The 19,187-nt window shown below is 40.7% G+C and overlaps 1 protein-coding gene across 5 annotated transcripts in view; it reads right to left on the reverse strand.

Annotated features, from left to right (window-relative positions):
* The window catches only part of LOC117263130 (CUB and sushi domain-containing protein 3), a 479,142-nt gene that overhangs the window by 361,888 nt on the left and 98,067 nt on the right, over positions 1 to 19,187 (reverse strand). For all 5 annotated transcript variants that reach the window (XM_033636295.2, XM_033636294.2, XM_033636293.2 and 2 more), the window contains one exon: positions 8,960 to 9,182. In XM_033636295.2, coding sequence (XP_033492186.2) covers positions 8,960 to 9,182 — 223 coding nt within the window. The remainder of the gene's footprint in view (positions 1 to 8,959; positions 9,183 to 19,187) is intronic.

A 19,187-nucleotide genomic window follows, 5' to 3' on the forward strand; every position in this document is an offset into this window, starting at 1 on the left:
TATGACTTTATTTCAGAATTTTTTGACCCACTTTTTGTTGCAATTACCAAAAGACATTGCCTTTTGAATTTATTTTTGCATGTTGACAGCAATGACAAATTAGCATTTGAGCTTTTGTCAAAGCTTTTGACTGTAAGCAACCATGAATTCAGTCCCACACACCATAGGGATCAAATCCTCAATCTGGTAATTTCCTATTTTAATCCTGACAGTCTGGCAGAGAAAGACGTGCTGTTTTTGCCATCGTTGAGTACTTGCATTTCATCCATCTATCCATCCATGCCCAAAAACTTCCAGACGCTCCCTTGGCGCTCACCCATTATTAATTCTCAAAAAGCTGTTAAATTCTCTGAGGTCTACTTGTTGTCCCACTCGAGTCTTCTACTCTAACACTTTATGTGTTGTGACTTTACCAGGCGTTCACATTTACTATGACAAAACATCAGCAAGTGACAGGAAGCCAGTCATGTCAAATGGCAGCTTGTGACACGGGGAGATATCAGCTACAACTATGCACCGTGACAGGACGAAAGCAACTGTGGCGACAAGGGATAGCTGTGTAATGTTGAACTTTATGCAAATTTTCACCAGACCTGGAAACAGCGCTCGTCTGTCACATAGAATGAATGAATAAACAGTAATGATTCAACTTCTGGGCTGACAAAATAAATACATGAGCCTTTACTGAATTTTAGGAATTTGCTTATGTTGTTTTAATACATAGGCTAGTCGAAAACAATGTCAATATGTTAAGGAATCTCATACTGAGATACTTTGGTTTCTTTTTTTACAGTTAACATTATTAATTATCTGATTCGCATGGACTAATACAGGTACAGTTAACATTTTGAGTTCCACAACAATCCTGTGTTATGTATCTATACATGATAGGCGATTTATTGTTCTTGATCAAATGAGCAGGTTGTCCTTCTCCTTAAAAAGACAAAGTTATAGCTTTATTTGAAGGAGTACATTGATTGTAAGGAACAAAACATTTAGTGGGAATAAGCGTCCTCAAGTTTTGGGGAGATGCGTTGGTACCCATGGAAGGAAAAAAGCCATTCTCTTGCCAAAATTTAGCCTAAATTTGGAGCCTTATCTAGCGAATAGCCTGAAGAGCTATGCCGACATGATTTGTACCAATGGTTGCTGTAGGTTGTCTAGTTTCACAAGATACCACTACCTCTGCGGTATCTTAAAAATAAGCATGCCAAAGCCACTTAAAGATAGTATCATTGGCCTGTAATTATTTTGGGCAGAGTGGGTCCAGTGGCATAAGCACATATAACCAGAGCTGTAGTACTCCAGTCTGGTTTCAAGAGCACTTCTTTAAAAGTTTTGCACTTGTCTTGGTCTCATAATCTTCTTGATCTTGGACTCGCTATTGAGAACTGGTCAGGTTGTTCCAGGCTGCTTATTCTGAATCAGTTGTATTATCCTCTTAAACAAACCTCTTATTACACTGCATCATCTCCTCTGCACTATGTATCAGGGATAAGCTCATTAATGTAAGTGCAATAAAAGCTTTGTGAGTAAAATGCCAATACTGCATCAATACACATGTTCAACACGCATGAACATGTAAACACATCTTAAAAGGGCCATTTTAATCTGCTCTGTCTGCACTCTTTGATCCCCCGCCACTGTTGTACACAAGCACAGTATGGCTGAGCTTATAGCTAATCACAATAAAACTGTTACAAACATGCACTGTAGCAATAGGCAGAAGCCCTCAGTGCAGTGTCTATGTATATTTCTATAGTCCGACTGTTTGGCTTGCCATGCATCTTAAAATCTGGCAAATTCTTGTAAGCCGAGCTGCTGCATGAGACAAACCAGCCCCTCCTCCCTCTGCCAGCAGTACCTGCAGGCAGTGAATCACCTCAGCAGCAGACGCAGGTGGACAGAGGACAGGATGAATGACTGATAGTAACTGATGTCTGTGTTCCTCATTCTTTCTTAACTTCACTCAGTATTGTGATGTCAGGAAGATTATTTACGTTACTGACATTTTAGGAGTTCAAATAATGTCTTTGTAACTGTAAACATTACTGTTGCTGCATAAAATGTTAGATTTTTCATGAAGTAAATGCAAAAGAACCGTTCAGAGCAGGCTATTGATGAAGAACCAGACAGATAGGGAGTACCGTTAAGATATTGCCTATAATGGCCTTGAACAGGACTAGATTTGCTCTGGACTTCTTGACTTGGACTTGACTGGATCTGGTCTTGGACTTGACTTAGACTCAATTCAATAGATCTCAACTATAGCCCTGGATACAACACATTAAACAGCTTTATTAACAAACTCACTCAAAGCCATGTAAAGAACCACCACTTATCTGTGCTGTACTTATTTAAGGTTATTTAAGCATCTATCAAAGCTGTTGATATCAATTACGTGGACATTCTTAAGTGTAGCTTTGTTAAGTACTCTCCATATTATCAGACATGAAAAAAACCATGAAAAATAATGTGACAAATGACCAATGAAGACAATTAACAGATTTAATTTCAAAATGTCACACTGTCTGTTTAAGGGATAAATCAAGCAGCACACCTCAGGAGGCTCCAGTATAATTCAAAAGTGATTACATACAAACGCACTCTGTCTTTGCCTCTTAACTCTGCCTGTCTGTCACCACATTTTCCTGTTTTCTTCTTCACCTCTCTTTGTGACTCTGTCTTCACTGTTAATGAGTATGTTAACATGCACACTAGTATCACCATTATGGATGGTTTATTGGATTATCCTGGTGCCCAGACAGCCATAAAAGCAAAGAGGGTTCATACTCAAACTTGTATAAACTGGCAGGCATGTCAGTTAGTTGAAAATACATATGCTCTGACCATAGGCAGATGATGACACTTTTTTTGGTGGGGCTTTGTTATTGACATTAATGCCTATACCCTTTGAAAAGAAAGGCAAAGTTCATCACAGCAGCTTCATGCAGAGGCTCTGGCTTAGGGGCCCCTGGGCCTGAGCCGTGCTTGGTAACACACCCATGGCTCTGATAAGAGACAATGAATATGAACCTGGAAAATGTTATGAATAACAGGTTTTTCTTTCAAATGTAGGTCCATACAGTTGTTGTGTTTGCAGGTAGATACACAGGGTGACAAGTGCCCAGGCAACACCATCAAATCCAAATATCACTGTGGTATTTTAAGGGCCTGCTGAGCAACCTACCAACCAAACACAACATTGAGAACAGAAAGATCTGCAAAACTCTGCACTGGCCTTACCTTAATTCTCCTCAATGACAATGCATATAAAGTAAGGAATGGTAAAGGTTTAATGAAGGTTAGGTGACAAGAACTACTTTGTACTATTTCTCAGTCTACATCATTTTGGTGTGATTCGCCAAGTGTTGGAGGTATCGGCTGTAGAGATGTCTGCCTTCTCTAAGAATGTAATGGAACTAGATGGCACTCGGCTTGTGGTGCTCAAAGCACCAAAAACTATATCTAAAAATCTCAACAGCAATGTCTCTTTCAAGAAATCATGACACTTAACATCATGCAAAGGTAGGCGTACATCTACCCATAGACAAGTCGCTCATGCTCGCGAGAGAGCAAGATGTAAACATTTATAGCGTCCTCCTTAGCTGAGCTGTAGTGTTAGCTAGCTCAGTAGTGGTAGTTGAGCTATGCAATGACACGGTTGGCGGGTATAATCTGGTCGAAAGAAAACAGTTCCCTCATGAAACTGCTCACAACATGGTCTGTGTTTTATCTTTAGTAAACGAGTCATGGTTTTTGGAGAGACATACTGTTGAGTTTTTCAAATTTATTTTTTGGCACTTTGAGCACCACGAGCCAAGTGCCATCTAGCTCCATTAGATTCAAGAGAAGGCAGATGTCTCTACGGCTGATATCTCCAACACTGGATTGATAATTAGCACTACAGAAATATGTGTTTTTGATTTGAGGTTAACTGCCCCTTTAAAAAGCCAAGATGAAAAGCCCAGTTTCCAGTCTTAAGGCTTAGGATTAGCATCTGCACTGCTTGTGACAATGGACCTATCTTGTCTTGCATATCATAGCATATGGATATTACACAGACTGGGCTGTGCTACGCTACAGTAAATACATCTTAGGCTCTGCACAGTACCATTAACAAAAATCCAAAGAGATCTGTTCTCACACCACACTGTCAGTTTTTTTCTTCTGGCTCTTGCTTTGCTTTTCCTTTGATAATGTTTCCTAATGAAGGCAGGTTGGACCAGCCATATATAATAGTAATTAGGGGATCAACAAAGAACAATATCAGTTAGATAATTTCAGTAATTTTAATGGGGAACTATCTTTAATTAAATACTTTAATCCCCATAATTAAAACATTTTATCAACCTAATTAAGAAGACTCTCCCTGGAAGAGCTAGAGTGGAAATTGTTAGTACAATTACATATTTATTAGCTCATATTTCTTCCAGGTATTCCCAACTTGCGGTTGAGATGCCACATGGGGTTCCTTGTTTTTGGAATGAAGTGAATTAAATAATATTACCAGTGAAGACAGCATTTAAGATTAAAAAAAAAAAAAAAACAGAGTAAACATATTTGCAAAAGGACACAGAAATGCCAATTAACCTATTTTGAATCAGTTGTAACTGGCCAAAAATTTAACGAGAATAACAATGATGTTTTCGATGTTGGGGTTACAGTGTGAGTGCACTCTGGTTTTCAAAACTCTACAGGCAAGCTCCCATTCATCATATCTGTTTGTTGAGCTTGACATCATGAAGAGGGTGGACAGGTGAGACAAGACCCTACCAAAGTTCAAAACACTTCGTTTGTCATAGTCCATAATTGCAACTTCCAACCAGAGTCAGTAAATAAAAAGGGGGAGGGGGTGGGGGCTGAGAGGATTTGTTATTTCACAGTGCTTGAATCTGTGTTTAACAAGAAAAGTCAGTTATTAATATAATTCATCAGCCGGATGAACATTTCACACAAGTGCCTGCTTGCTGTGAGCGCGACTGTAGCGGCGAATGCAGCAATCAAGGGAGGTGCCCTTTACTCGTTTATGAAAACTTCCCATTGGAAAATCACTTTTAAATCTTGATTGAGGTGTAAGTGGTGAAACTCATAAATAGACGTAGCCCTGATTGGAGGACAAGCAGCATCACCTTGAACGCTGATCATTTTCGTAGCTTTTAAGAAATTAAGCCTTTGATTTTCTGTCGCATTTGTGTGTTACAAATAAAGGGAATGTTTTAGAGTACATGTGAGGTGAGCGTCAGTCATGTGCCAGTAGACACATTGGGACAATCTCAAGAGGAAAACACAATGCGTTCATTTACATTTATTACACCAAAAGAGAGATCGGACTTGTGTGTGTGTGTGTGTGTGTGTGGTGTTTGTGTGTGTGTGGTGTTTGTGTGTGCAAGCACAAACATGTATGTGCCTGTGTGTGTGTAATCCATGTTAATCACTCTCTGCATAATTACCATTTTCTTGTTAATGGATCTAACCTTTTAATCACCATTTTGCCCCTGTGTCCATGTGCATGTGTGCCCGTGTGTCTGTGTGTCCATGTGTGTGTGTCCGTGTGTGTGTGTGTGTGTGTGTGAGCAGGGAAAGAGAGAGAGAATGAGACAGCAGAGGTAATTTGGCTTAACCAGCAGGGCGACACTAACTATGCAGACCATAAATCTTCCTCACACACGGACACGTGCGCACACGCCCTATGCACGTGAACGCATGTGTGCATACACTCGCACAGCACATCATTTCCTGTTATCTGAGATAAGCAGGAAATCCTAATCAAGCAATAAGAGCATAAAGGGCATCTTTCACCGTCCCTCCTCCGATCTGTTTATTCTCTGTCTCTTCCCCTGCAGAGTTGGGAGTCACACATTGTGCAGGGAGAATCTCGTGGTCACCCTATTTTGCTCTATTCTTTTGCTTCCTTGTTTAATTAACTCTGTGTGGCAATTTGAGCTCTAAAAGCCACCGGATTGTCCGAGAAAGGTTGATTATTGCAGCTGGCTGATTAGAAATTATGCCCGTTGAACCAAAGGAACATGGTTCATTCCCCATGGTGAGAGAATTGCTTTTCAGCAAACGACCAAGTATCAAGAGGACTCATTTCATCTCCTCATGACCCACATCCTTTTTCCTCAACTGCACCAAACCAGATTTTCTTGCTTAGCACTATGCTACTCACTCCATCACACACGCCTGATGTAATTAAAGAAATCTATTTGTGACCTTAGCCAGAACCTCATTGATAGTGGAAGCTCCAGCCTAATGTTGACTGCGCAAAAAACAAACAAACAAAAAAAAGTTCTCCTGAGGTGACAGTGAAGAGTCAGGCTGTAATTTGGCTGATGAGATATGCAAAACAGATTTGTATTCACTCTGTCTGTTGTCTTTAATAGATGTTTCCAGTTTTTGTGCTCTTGTTAAAAAACTGACTGGGTTGAATAAGACTGAGATTGTGATTTTATTTAATTTCAAAGCCCTTAAAAATTTGTTATGAATATCTCTACCACTCAATAGGCTTAAAAAATCATTTAATTACTCAAAAACTGAGCTAAATTTTGATTTAAATGTTACTAAACAGCTGACTGGTGCATGTAAATGTCTCTCTGTTCAATTCAAATTGAGGACAAATGCTAACCCAGAAATCCCTCATGTGAAATAACCAATAATGGGGCAGGAATTGGTGTATTCATGTAGAATCCAATTGCATACAAACAAAGCTAATTGAGGCAATAGGTTTCCAGGGCTTCTAGAGTGTTAGAACAAAGGTTGCAGTTGAGTTATGAGTCAGCATTGCATGTGACCTGCAAATGAACTTGCTTTGTGGCAAACCATGCCGGTCTTAGCTTCTCTCAGGGCACTGCTTTGGCATCTTTTTTCAGTCATCTTTTCTTTTTTCGGGTGGATGTGTTCCATAAGCAGAGCTTCTCTGCGGGGTTGTGCATCCCTCACCAATCTGGCCACGGTTAGTGTGTGTTCAATGTGAGGCTGCCTTGAATAAGAGGGAGCCAGCAGAAGAGCATCTTGTGTGGAGTCCTCCTTGGTTTCAGGTTGGATATTCTTGATTCCAAGAATTAGTTCCAGGTGAATGTTCACGTCCACAGGATCCAGGATGAAAACGGAGAGCTCATCACAGTCAGTTTCTGTTTTTTTTTGCTTCCATAGCATGACAAGTGAGCAAGACAGGGAGGCTTTATTCAAGGATCAAACCCAATAGCCAATCAGTACTGAGTCATGTTGTGACTTGATAAAACATTCCCCTTGTTTAAATAGCAAGTGCAACATATGGATGGTTTTTATTGGGAGGGATAAGGAACTGCTGCATCAGTGAATGTTTTACTGTAGCTGGATGCAAGAACTTTACGTTTTCATCCAGAACATTTGGTTTTAAATCTTTAGTTTATCTTGGTAGAACTTTCCAATTCTATTGATTGACATGAAGCAGCAGATTAAAAAGTAATTACAAGTCTATGAAAGGGCTGCTTCTGTGTGAATAAACAAGCAAAACTTTTCAAAAACTTCTTCTCATTGGTGCCCCCCCACCCCCCGAAATTTTTTACAAGCGTGGACTGATGGGGCCACTGAAAATCTGGGGTGGCACGCCAAAACCAAACTTATTTACAGTAAATATTACTTATTATCTGATGTGTATAGAGTACTTCAAATACATTTACATTTTGTGATCCACTGAGTGTTAATGGGTTATATATCTGCATATAGAAATGTAAGGTGAATCACTGTTCTTCAAAAAGCCTGGTTGTCCTTTTTCTTGAAAAGACAAATATACAGCTTTAATTTGAAGGAGTATTTACTGGGAACAAGCCTTCAAGTTTTAAAACACCCCACAGAGGCCTCCAATTATTTTTGATTATTTTCACACGGGTGGGCATTGGGGGAAGGAGGCAGCAACTGCTTCACCTCAACAAAACTGAAGTTGTACTCAGATGACACGTACGCAGGAGGTGACAAGAACTTTCTGTGGACCAACTTGTGCAACATCTGTCAAAACCTAATTTCCATCAGCGCTTAGCCATGTGAAAATCAAACAACATGTCAATAGACAGCACTCTCACGTTTCACAGTTAACTGAATAACTTAATAATAATTTAATTGCAGGGTTAAAAGAACATGTCGAATGTGAATAGAGTCACAGACAGATGCTATTAGACCCTATTGATTGCCTGATAAAATCATAAGGCAAGGAGAGTTTAATAGCTTATCTGAAATGAGCTTCTTTCTGGGTATTGTGTTTCTTGTGAGAGGAGCTCGATAAAATAGCTCAATAACTTAAAGGAAACCGCAGTGTCACTGATTGAGCCTGGGCAATTTGTGTACTACTGCCTGACGGCACCCTGTTGCTATACAAGGTCATTTGTTCCGCTGCCATAGCATTGCTCCACAGAATCCAGCCCAGTACTGATGACATTTTGTCTGTTAGTTGAAACAACGAGCATTTATGTCATTAGAAGTATTAAAAGCAGTATGTGGTTTAAAAAAATCCATTAATACAACCACTCTAAATATAAGATTCATTCATTTCTGCACATCCGTCTGGTCCCTTTTGTTTTCAGGTTTCTTTTGAATACATGATTCCTAATATTTGATCAAGTAAACACATTAGCTCATCACAGCATATCATCAATTGGCAAAAACACAAAGGAGTACCTTTTAATAGCTTCGGCTTAATGAAGTGAAAACTGGCTGCACATCACTGGTAACCTAATAATAAGCAACGGGCTATATGCCATAACAGGTGTTAGTGTTGTGCTACTTTTTAATGGAGATTAGAGGATGCTGAACACAAATAATTTGCTGTGAAAGGAGTCTAAATAAAGTGTGCAAAATAATTCTGATTTGTCTTACCTAACAGCGTACCGCCATTACATTATGACTTCAACCAGTTTGTCGAATTTGGGACACTTGTTTACAAGACAAAAAAAGTTATCATGAAAACAATAACTGTTCTTACCTGGTCCTGAAGTTCGCAGGGTGCGGGTGTCCATCATACAACGACAGGAAGTCATATTCTTCCTCGATGGCAAATGACAGGAACATGAGCTGGATTCTACTTCCTTCCTCCCCGACAATGACCCAGGTGCAGTTCGCCCCATTCGGGTAGCCATAGGGAAAGCCTGGCGATTCTATACTGCCATTTCGGCCTTTCAGCGTGCCGCCACATGTGTAGATGAAACCTGACAGAGAGAAATGAGAGAACATTTGATTTATTCCTACAATAAGAAAATAAAATGGTGGTAAACAACAGCTGCTCTGTTGTAGACGTGAGGATAGAGAGACACAGGAGAATACAAAGGAGGGAAATAGACATTATATTTTAAGTTTAAAGTACACAACGGCAATAAAAGAATATTGTATGTGTGTCTTTGTGTGACAATGGGATGATCTGAGTGTATGTGTGTGTGTTTCTCTGTGCATGTACTTAGCATTACTCAGTGTGTGTCTAACAGCATGTGCTGTGTTTTGACAGATGTTGAGTAACAACTGCAGGGTACGCTCACACACACAAGGGCACTGCTGGTTACACAAAAACACATGCACGCACACACACACACACTACTTGTCTATATCCCTCTGAACCCAATGACACTACATGCTACCACAGGTATCATTTTTACACAACTTTAAAACAAAGAAAAATGAGTTGAACAGTGCAGACCCACTGGCCCAGTCCAATACTGGTGGTTAACTATTCATTATTTCTTTTACAGGTAACGGTGCTAACAAAGTGTCGGTCTGGTGCTGAAGAAAATGAATGCTTTACATCAATGTAGGAATAAGCCACATGTCAGCATGAGTGAAACTTCGGAGGTCAGCTTGGGTCTGATATATCCCGGTCCTTTGATTATATATTAATGGAATATATACTGTAGCTAGCCCAAAAACTGTTGAATCTATTATTTGTCAGAATGTCTTACAGCTCTGTAGATCAGTAGCTCATGGCACTCCGAGCAACATAGTCTTTTCACTGGCCTCCCCTGCGGCGAGGGCACAGGGCAGGGTCTGTTTCATAGCAGCACCCCAGAAGCAGGTACTCACATTCAGCATGGGGTGCTTGAACCCAGGTCCCCTGACAGTGGGGGGAAACTCAGTTGCGACTGAGCTACCCCTTTCCACCTGACTTAGTAAGTGAAATCATAAAGCGACTGGAGTGCTTTCTTGAATTCCCTCTAGGTGCTTCTAAAATATTAAAAGCTAGCCATGTCTTTGTTTTTGCTAATCAATTACTGACATGTCAAAACATATGACAACAATAGACGTGTCTCTGTCGCCTTAACAATGCATTTTTCTTTTATAATCTTTTTCCAAAGAAATACTGTATATCTACATTTGCTGTGTCAGTCCGTATGAATGCATGACAGCGAGATGAGGCAAATGCAAATTCTTGCACACACTTTGCAGCATCAAAGGCAGCTTACGATTTCTTTAGGGAGGGAGAATAAATACAACTAGATCTTAATGAGCTACTATAGGCTCTTCATCATGGCTCTATGTATGTGATGGCAAGCTGGTAGGTGGAAGAGACGAGGAAAGAGAGTAGGAGGAGAGGAGGAGATGCCAAACTAACAAGTAAATCAACTGTAAGAGGCATTCTATTGAGATTTCTCCCTGCGTTTGGACACAGCAGCCACAGGCAGTAATTAATGACATTAGAGTGCATTATCAGGCTTATACCATGGCCATATTTAACATTATCATCCAGGAAAAAAAATGTATAAATGGCATATGAACTGCATTTAATGGGCCACACACACACACACACAAACAAACTCACTTGAGTCTTTATGGCTTTATAGCAGACTAGTCCAGCAGTGGTTATACCTTAAGTGGAGGAGATCCAATTGTTTTGTTTTTTTTTTGTTTTGTTTTGTTTTTGAGACAACCTGACAACCTGACAACCTTTTTTTCCACAGAGTATTATCTATTTTACAGTGCTCACCTCCCCACTGTGCTCGACACTATGTTACAAAGGCACTGCAACCTGAGCTAAGCACCACCCAAGATGACTGTGATTGGTTGAAAGAAATACAAATAAGCCAGAGCAAACTAACAATGAAATCAACTGCAAGAGGTGTGGGGGTTTCAAACCCCGGGGACGGGAGCCCTTCCGTGCGGAGTTTGCATGATCTCCCGTGTCAGCGTGGGTTTTCTCCAGGTACTCCGGCTTCCTCCCACAGTCCAAAGACATGCAGACATGCACTCTAAATTGGCTGTAGGTGTGAATGTGAGTGTGAATGTTTGTCTGTCTCTATGTGTCAGCCCTGTGATAGTCTGGTGACCTGTCCAGGGTGTACCTTGCCTCTCGCCAAATGTCAGTTGGGATAGGCTCCAGCCCCCCCTGTGACCCCTAGCAGGATGAGCAGTTATGGAAAAAGGAATGAATGTATGAATTATTAATGACATTATTTTCAATATTTGGACACCTCAGACTGCAATATCAGGCTAAAACTATGGCTATATTTATATTATCATCCATTTATTTAAGTATATAATAGTCACCAGTTACTTAAGTGATTGCAAAGCATGAATTATTTTTTCTCTGATTATAGTGCACTGCATACTACATTACATACTAAACATAGTTTAAATGGTTTATAACTTGTCAATGGGTAGTAAGTGTCCAAATATACAATATTAACTGATCACAGTCAGTATTTTCTGTGTGTTATAACTTTATATTACCATATGTTGGAAACGACTGTTAGTGTGAATAAGAGCCGTGTGTAGAATTGTTTCCTTCCCTTTACAGGCTGGCTGTAGTGATAAATTAGAAGTGAAGCATATTCTGCTGCTGTACTTATTCTAACTCTCTCAGGGTTACAGAGCCTGCTAAATGCCTAAATTGTAAAATGTAAATGTAATTGATCTCCTTGGACTTTACAGTTCACATCAGGATCATTATCTTCTCCCTTTGATCTTAATGATCCCTTTATATCAAACACACCACAGGTGTTAGATGAAAACCGTGGAGTGTCCAGGAGTGAAGTCGGTCCAGAGTGGGTTTCTTTTTTTTTTTTTGGGCCCTGCTCTATCGATCCCCAATGGAGAAACTCTTCACTTCTTCCACTCCACAGGAGAATCAGACTGCAGAGTCAGCTTGCAGAGCAGAAACCCTCGGAGCTGGTAGGGATTTAGCCTCATCCTGCTCAAGGACACTATAGCAGAGAAGAAAATTGCTGTTATATTGGGCTTGATCCTTCGTCTTAAATCGCTATATCTCTGTGCTTGTTGATATATAGATATGTGTGTATATATGTGTGTATATATGTGTGTATATATATATATATATATATATATATATATATATATATATATATATGTATATATATACAGTACAGGCCAAAAGTTTGGACACACCTTCTCATTCAATGCGTTTTCTTTATTTTCATGACCATTTACATTGTAGATTCTCACTGAAGGCATCAAAACTATGAATGAACACGTGGAGTTATGTACTTAACAAAAAAAGGTGAAATAACTGAAAACATGTTTTATATTCTAGTTTCTTCAAAATAGCCACCCTTTGCTCTGATTACTGCTTTGCACACTCTTGGCATTCTCTCCATGAGCTTCAAGAGGTAGTCACCTGAAATGGTTTTCCAACAGTCTTGAAGGAGTTCCCAGAGGTGTTTAGCACTTGTTGGCCCCTTTGCCTTCTCTCTGCGGTCCAGCTCACCCCAAACCATCTCGATTGGGTTCAGGTCCGGTGACTGTGGAGGCCAGGTCATCTGCCGCAGCACTCCATCACTCTCCTTCTTGGTCAAATAGCCCTTACACAGCCTGGAGGTGTGTTTGGGGTCATTGTCCTGTTGAAAAATAAATGATCGTCCAACTAAACGCAAACCGGATGGGATGGCATGTCGCTGCAGGATGCTGTGGTAGCCATGCTGGTTCAGTGTGCCTTCAATTTTGAATAAATCCCCAACAGTGTCACCAGCAAAACACCCCCACACCCCCACACCTCCTCCTCCATGCTTCACAGTGGGAACCAGGCATGTGGAATCCATCCGTTCACCTTTTCTGCGTCTCACAAAGACACGGCGGTTGGAACCAAAGATCTCAAATTTGGACTCATCAGACCAAAGCACAGATTTCCACTGGTCTAATGTCCATTCCTTGTGTTTCTTGGCCCAAACAAATCTCTTCTGCTTGTTGCCTCTCCTTAGCAGTGGTTTCCTAGCAGCTATTTGACCATGAAGGCCTGATTGGCGCAGTCTCCTCTTAACAGTTGTTCTAGAGATGGGTCTGCTGCTAGAACTCTGTGCGGCATTCATCTGGTCTCTGATCTGAGCTGCTGTTAACTTGCGATTTCTGAGGCTGGTGACTCGGATGAACTTATCCTCAGAAGCAGAGGTGACTCTTGGTCTTCCTTTCCTGGGTCGGTCCTCATGTGTGCCGGTTTCGTTGTAGCGCTTGATGGTTTTTGCGACTCCACTTGGGGACACATTTCAAGTTTTTGCAATTTTCTGGACTGACTGACCTTCATTTCTTAAAGTAATGATGGCCACTCGTTTTTCTTTAGTTAGCTGATTGGTTCTTGCCATAATATGAATTTTAACAGTTGTCCAATAGGGCTGTCGGCTGTGTATTAACCTGACTTCTGCACAACACAACTGATGGTCCCAACCCCATTGATAAAGCAAGAAATTCCACTAATTAACCCTGATAAGGCACACCTGTGAAGTGGAAACCATTTCAGGTGACTACCTCTTGAAGCTCATGGAGAGAATGCCAAGAGTGTGCAAAGCAGTAATCAGAGCAAAGGGTGGCTATTTTGAAGAAACTAGAATATAAAACATGTTTTCAGTTATTTCACCTTTTTTTGTTAAGTACATAACTCCACATGTGTTCATTCATAGTTTTGATGCCTTCAGTGAGAATCTACAATGTAAATAGTCATGAAAATAAAGAAAACGCATTGAATGAGAAGTTTTGGCCTGTACTGTATATATATATGTGTGTATATATATATATGTACATATACATATACACACACACACACACACACACATTTGGTATTCTCGTATCCATTGTGGATGCATCTTTTTTGTCTGTTTAAAAATAAATTTGTCCTCAGCTCTGTATCACTGGAAAATAAGAAAAAGAAGGAATAAAAGAGCCTTTAATTGAAAATTGCTACAACTGTTTGTTTAAAGTCCTTGAACTCCCAGGCCTTAATTGATCTCCTCTGAGTGCAAAGCTCAAATCAGGATGATCATCCCCTGCCTTTCATGTTTATGAGCCTCGTTATTTACCATGGCAGCCAGGGCCACAGGGACAGCAGGGTGATCCCGCTGGATGCTTTTCCAACCAATTATCCAAGACAGAACTCAACCAAAAACAGTCTGTGTCTTCATATATGTGTGTGTCTGTGTGTGGATGTGTGTGTTTGTCCAACTCTCATTTACCCAGACTATTCCAAGGCCATCACAGTGACACATATAATGACCAATGGCAGTCTGAGCTGCAATTAAGGGCCGGTATCCCTGTCCTTTCACAACCAATCAGAGCCGAGATGTTGAGGAACCAGGAGGGACAGGCAGAGCCATACGAGAGAAACACACATGTGCACGTACACAGAGCTGCAACTAACTTATACATGCACTACAACTGACATATGCACTCACGACATACACATCCATAGCACCTTTTGCTTGTTTCAATTTGCAAGACAACAAAGGGCTGGAAATGCCACTGCCCCGCCTTGCCTGCTCTCTTCTTCAAGACACTGCAGAAAAAAGATTGTGCACAGCACAGCAAGAAAACAACTTATTGAACTGCCATTTTGGCCCAGTTCGGGAATGGTAGATCCATGTGGTTCCCAGCAGGAATTAAATTTTATGATCAAAGTTAAGTGGAATTTATGCTCCACGAAGCAGTGGTTCATCTGAGGACAACAAATGTTCGCAGTTACAAAGCAAAAGGCCGACTTATCAGAGCGTCTATCCACTGTACTTGATTTTTTAATTAAACTCTTTGTGATGTATCAACACCTGCATGCCCAAGATAATACGTATGTTTTGAATAAAATCACTGATATTTCAAATATTGCTTCATGGATTACTGCTATTATGGATAAAGAGTCTTTACAAAACATTGTCCACTGTGAAGATAAAGAGGCTTTGCAATGTTATCAAAGTTAAAGCCAGTTAATTTGATGCCTCCATGTGATTTAATTATCAGACTAATAGGATTGACACCTAATAATTTTGCTCAAATTTTAAAGGCACACTTTACAGGGAAGGATGTGCATGTACCTTACTATAAAGTTGATTTTACTGTTATTCTACCACCACCTCGTCTCAGATGGTACATTGATGACATAATCTTATTTTCCTCTGGTTCTGAAAAGGAGCTATTGGATTTCTTCACACAAATGTGAATATTTTTAAACAAGATTTTGGAATTAGGTTTGCAATGTGATCACAATATCATATATTTCTCTGGTTTAATTTGGTTTAAAAATGAGCAAGGGATCTTGCATTCTGGAACAGAATATTGCTGTCAATATTTTCTACAGCCAAATACACAGATTGACTGATGCTTATGTGCAAAGGTGGGAGAGTTTGGGGTGCTCCCCAGGGAAATTTTAAGCATCAAACACTTAAATTTCTTGCATTGTGGTGAAATTATATGTATCTTTTTTTTGCTTTCTCTGCATCAATTTATGGTAAAAGTCCTCTGCTACTTTTATATTGGGGGGTACAAATACACATTGAGGGGGATGTGTCCCCTGCATTACCCCCCACCCTTAAGTAACTGCAATCAAGATTTTGTAACCAAGTCTGTTGACATGCAGCGGTGCTTCAAGCAGAGGCGTTATGAGGACAAGATTCAGGATTAAGCTCACAATAGAACCTTATTACTGGAGAGGAATGAATTGTTCTGCTAGGGAAAAGACAGGAGCTCACACAAAGGCCTTATTTTGTCACATTACAGCAGAGAGGCTGCAAATTAAGCATGGCATAAAGTGCGACTGGGACTTTATTTCGAGAGATGATGCACGAAGTGAGGTGTTTACCGAACTCCCAGGGGTGAGATTTAGTTATGCACCTACAATTAGACTAGTTAGGAGTTACTTAACAGCTCTTTAACAGAATATGTGGCTTTGATGACCCAGGGGTAATAATCTATGGTAATGGTGCTACCGTGGGAATATGGTGAAAAGCGGTATTTTTTTTTTTTAAAGAATGTTCTGTTATTTACAAGCTGGAGTGCCTCTATGAATGTTATACACAGTCAGTCAAACTATGAGAGGGCCCAGGGACAGGATATCTGAGCAGTGCAACAACTTGGAGATCATATGTTTAAATATCTGAGGTGACAGTGTCAAATGCTGTAAGCAATGCATGCTTTAGTCTGTTTCTTTTTTTCTGGCTTTGGCATGTCCCTATAGTGAGCAGGGCTGCTGCATTAGGAGCTAGGTTTTTATTGTCTGTTCTGTTGTCCCATGTAATCCAGGTATGTCTTTAAATTCTCCCTCTAGTGGTTAAGGTATGATTTTGCATGAAGTGCGTTCAACTATGACACAGGTGAGGCCATTAATTTACAGATACAAAGAGATGTTTGCCAGTAAAGTCAATGTAAGGCATGCATCAGCTTCGGCAGGAAGGAAAATCTCACACAAATGTTACTTTCAATAACACAAAATCTAAACTCACTGGCTTGATGTGCAATAAAAAATCACTGACTCGTATCTGCTATCACAAATGAACCCTGCAATTTGTTGCCGCCAGTACACTCAGGCAAATATGACTCAGTTCATTAGAATTTTATCTGAACTTAACAGATTGGAGGGTGTCTTCGTCTAAATGCAGTAACTTCATTAAATCAAATGGCGAGGATACAGGGTGGGGTGAATGAGGAGCGAAACAGGGACAGAAGGACAGAGATGGAAAGCAGAATAAACAGAGAGAAAAGGACAGATTTCCCCTCGTTCATCATTGGGCGAAGAATGAAGGGATGATTTAAAACTCATCACTCAGAGCGACAGAGGCGAGAGGGTGCAGGGGGGCCAGAGAGAGAGATGGAGAAATATCGAAAGAGTGAGGGGAGAGTAAAAGGAAGGGAGAGGGAAGAGAGGAGGAGAGAAACAGTGAGAGGGAGACAGGGGTAAAAGAGAGACTTCTAATTATGCTGACTACCAGACCGAAACTGACAGCCCCTCCACACACACACACACACACACACACACAGGCACAGGGTCACAGAAAGACAGGCATACACAAACACACACAGATTCAAGCAGGCACAAACACACTCTCATGTACACGCCAACACACACGTCCACACACAAATACAGGCAGATACAGAGGGATACACACAAATCCATGCATTATTTCACAAGTTCACATGAAGCCACATAAACAAAAGCCTCCTCCACAACCCTGACCTTACTGGTTAACCCTTTCAGTGAACCCACTGACTCTGTTGTCATTCACTACAGTTTTTGTTCACCACACCCCACACAAACACACACATACCATGTATGGATATAGTGTTAGTGATTGTATGTTTTTAACCAGATCCTTGGTTAAGGGTAAGGGGAGCCCTTCTGTGCAGAGTTTACATGTTCTCCATGTGTCTGCCTGGGTTTTCCTGCTTCCTCCCACAGTCCAAAGACATGCAGGTTAATTGGTGACTCTAAATTAGGGGTGCACCGAATATTTGGTAACCAAATATATTCGGCCAAATATTGCAAAAAAAACCCCACACATTCGGTATTCGGTGGAATAAGTGAAAAGCAAGGCCAAATAATAGCGGCGTGTTTTGATAACGCCATTAAACAGCGTGCGGTGACGGTAGGAGTAAAATGTCAGCAGTGTGGTGATATTTTACTCCGTCCGTCACTGCACTCGCATTTGCGACTAAAAATAGTTTTGTGCAGGCAAAATAAATCATTCAGCACGCTGTGTGAGTACAGATTTCAACCAGCAGCAGAAACGAAACGGCGAATCCCGCTGGTTGTGGGTTGAATGGGGGTCACAGACACGGACACGAATACGTATTCCTGTCAAATACGGCGGCGCATTATAACAGCTTACCGGCGACGGAGAAGTCTGGCTCCAGGTGAATAACTTGTTGTCGTGACTGCCCAAAAGTACCTGAACAGCCGAGCCATGGCAGCACACAGTATGTGGCCTGTCAGAGGAGAAACGAGCCGTTCACATTATTGTTTGTCGCAGATAACGGCCCACAAACCTCACCGCACTTTAGGGACTGTTCTTTACTTATGAAGGGACTTGTCAGGGGAGGAGGGTGGCTGGTTGATTTTTATTTTATTTATTTATTTTATTTTGATCCCCCCTATATTAATCACTGATTGATGCTGTTTTTGAAGTATGAATAAGTCAGTAAGTAATTTATTCCATTGAAATATCATTGATGTATTATAGAAAAGTGATTTATCTTTTTATAAATGACAAAAGGCACATCTGCCTCATTTTTGCTGTTGTGATACTACTCAGAACCATGATACTTTCACTGGTATCGTACCGTAGGTCCCAATTTTGGTACCGTGACAACACTAGTCTGGAGGGGGTTCATCTGCTAAAACTAATGAAAAACTAGAAAACGGCATTCGGTATTCGGTACTCGGTATTCGGCCAAGTGTTTAATATTATTCGGCTTCGGCTTCGGCCACAAATTTTCATTTTGGTGCATCCCTACTCTAAATTGGCCGTAGGTGTGAATGTGAGCGTGAATGGTTGTCTGTCTCTATGTGTCAGCCCTGTGATACCTGTGAGGCCTGTCTAAGGTCTCTCGCCCAATGTCAGCTGGGATAGGCTCCAGCACCCCTGAGACCCCAAACAATATCAGTGGTTATGAAAAAAATGAATGAATGAATCCTTCAAGACACACAATAACCCCCAGCTGACTGGCCATTTAATGACCTACATTTCATCAGAAATATCTAAGATATATGAGCAGCTCATGGCTTTTGATGGTCATTGTGTTGCAGAACCTAGAATTACTTGGGAGCATGAACTGGGGTTACAGATCAGTGGTATAAAGCTGTGCACAGAATACGCTCAAGTACACTTTGTGCCAGAGTGGAACTCATAGAACAAATCACTTGTTTTGAATTGCTGATATAGGTAAAATTGGCAAACTTGTTTTTTTCCTGTTGTCAGTTTTTAGCTGCAGCTGGAACGTGTATAGAAGTATAGTTTAACAGCATA

This window comes from Epinephelus lanceolatus, chromosome 16, assembly GCF_041903045.1.
Source record: "Epinephelus lanceolatus isolate andai-2023 chromosome 16, ASM4190304v1, whole genome shotgun sequence".
NCBI classification, from domain to species: Eukaryota; Metazoa; Chordata; class Actinopteri; order Perciformes; family Serranidae; genus Epinephelus; species Epinephelus lanceolatus.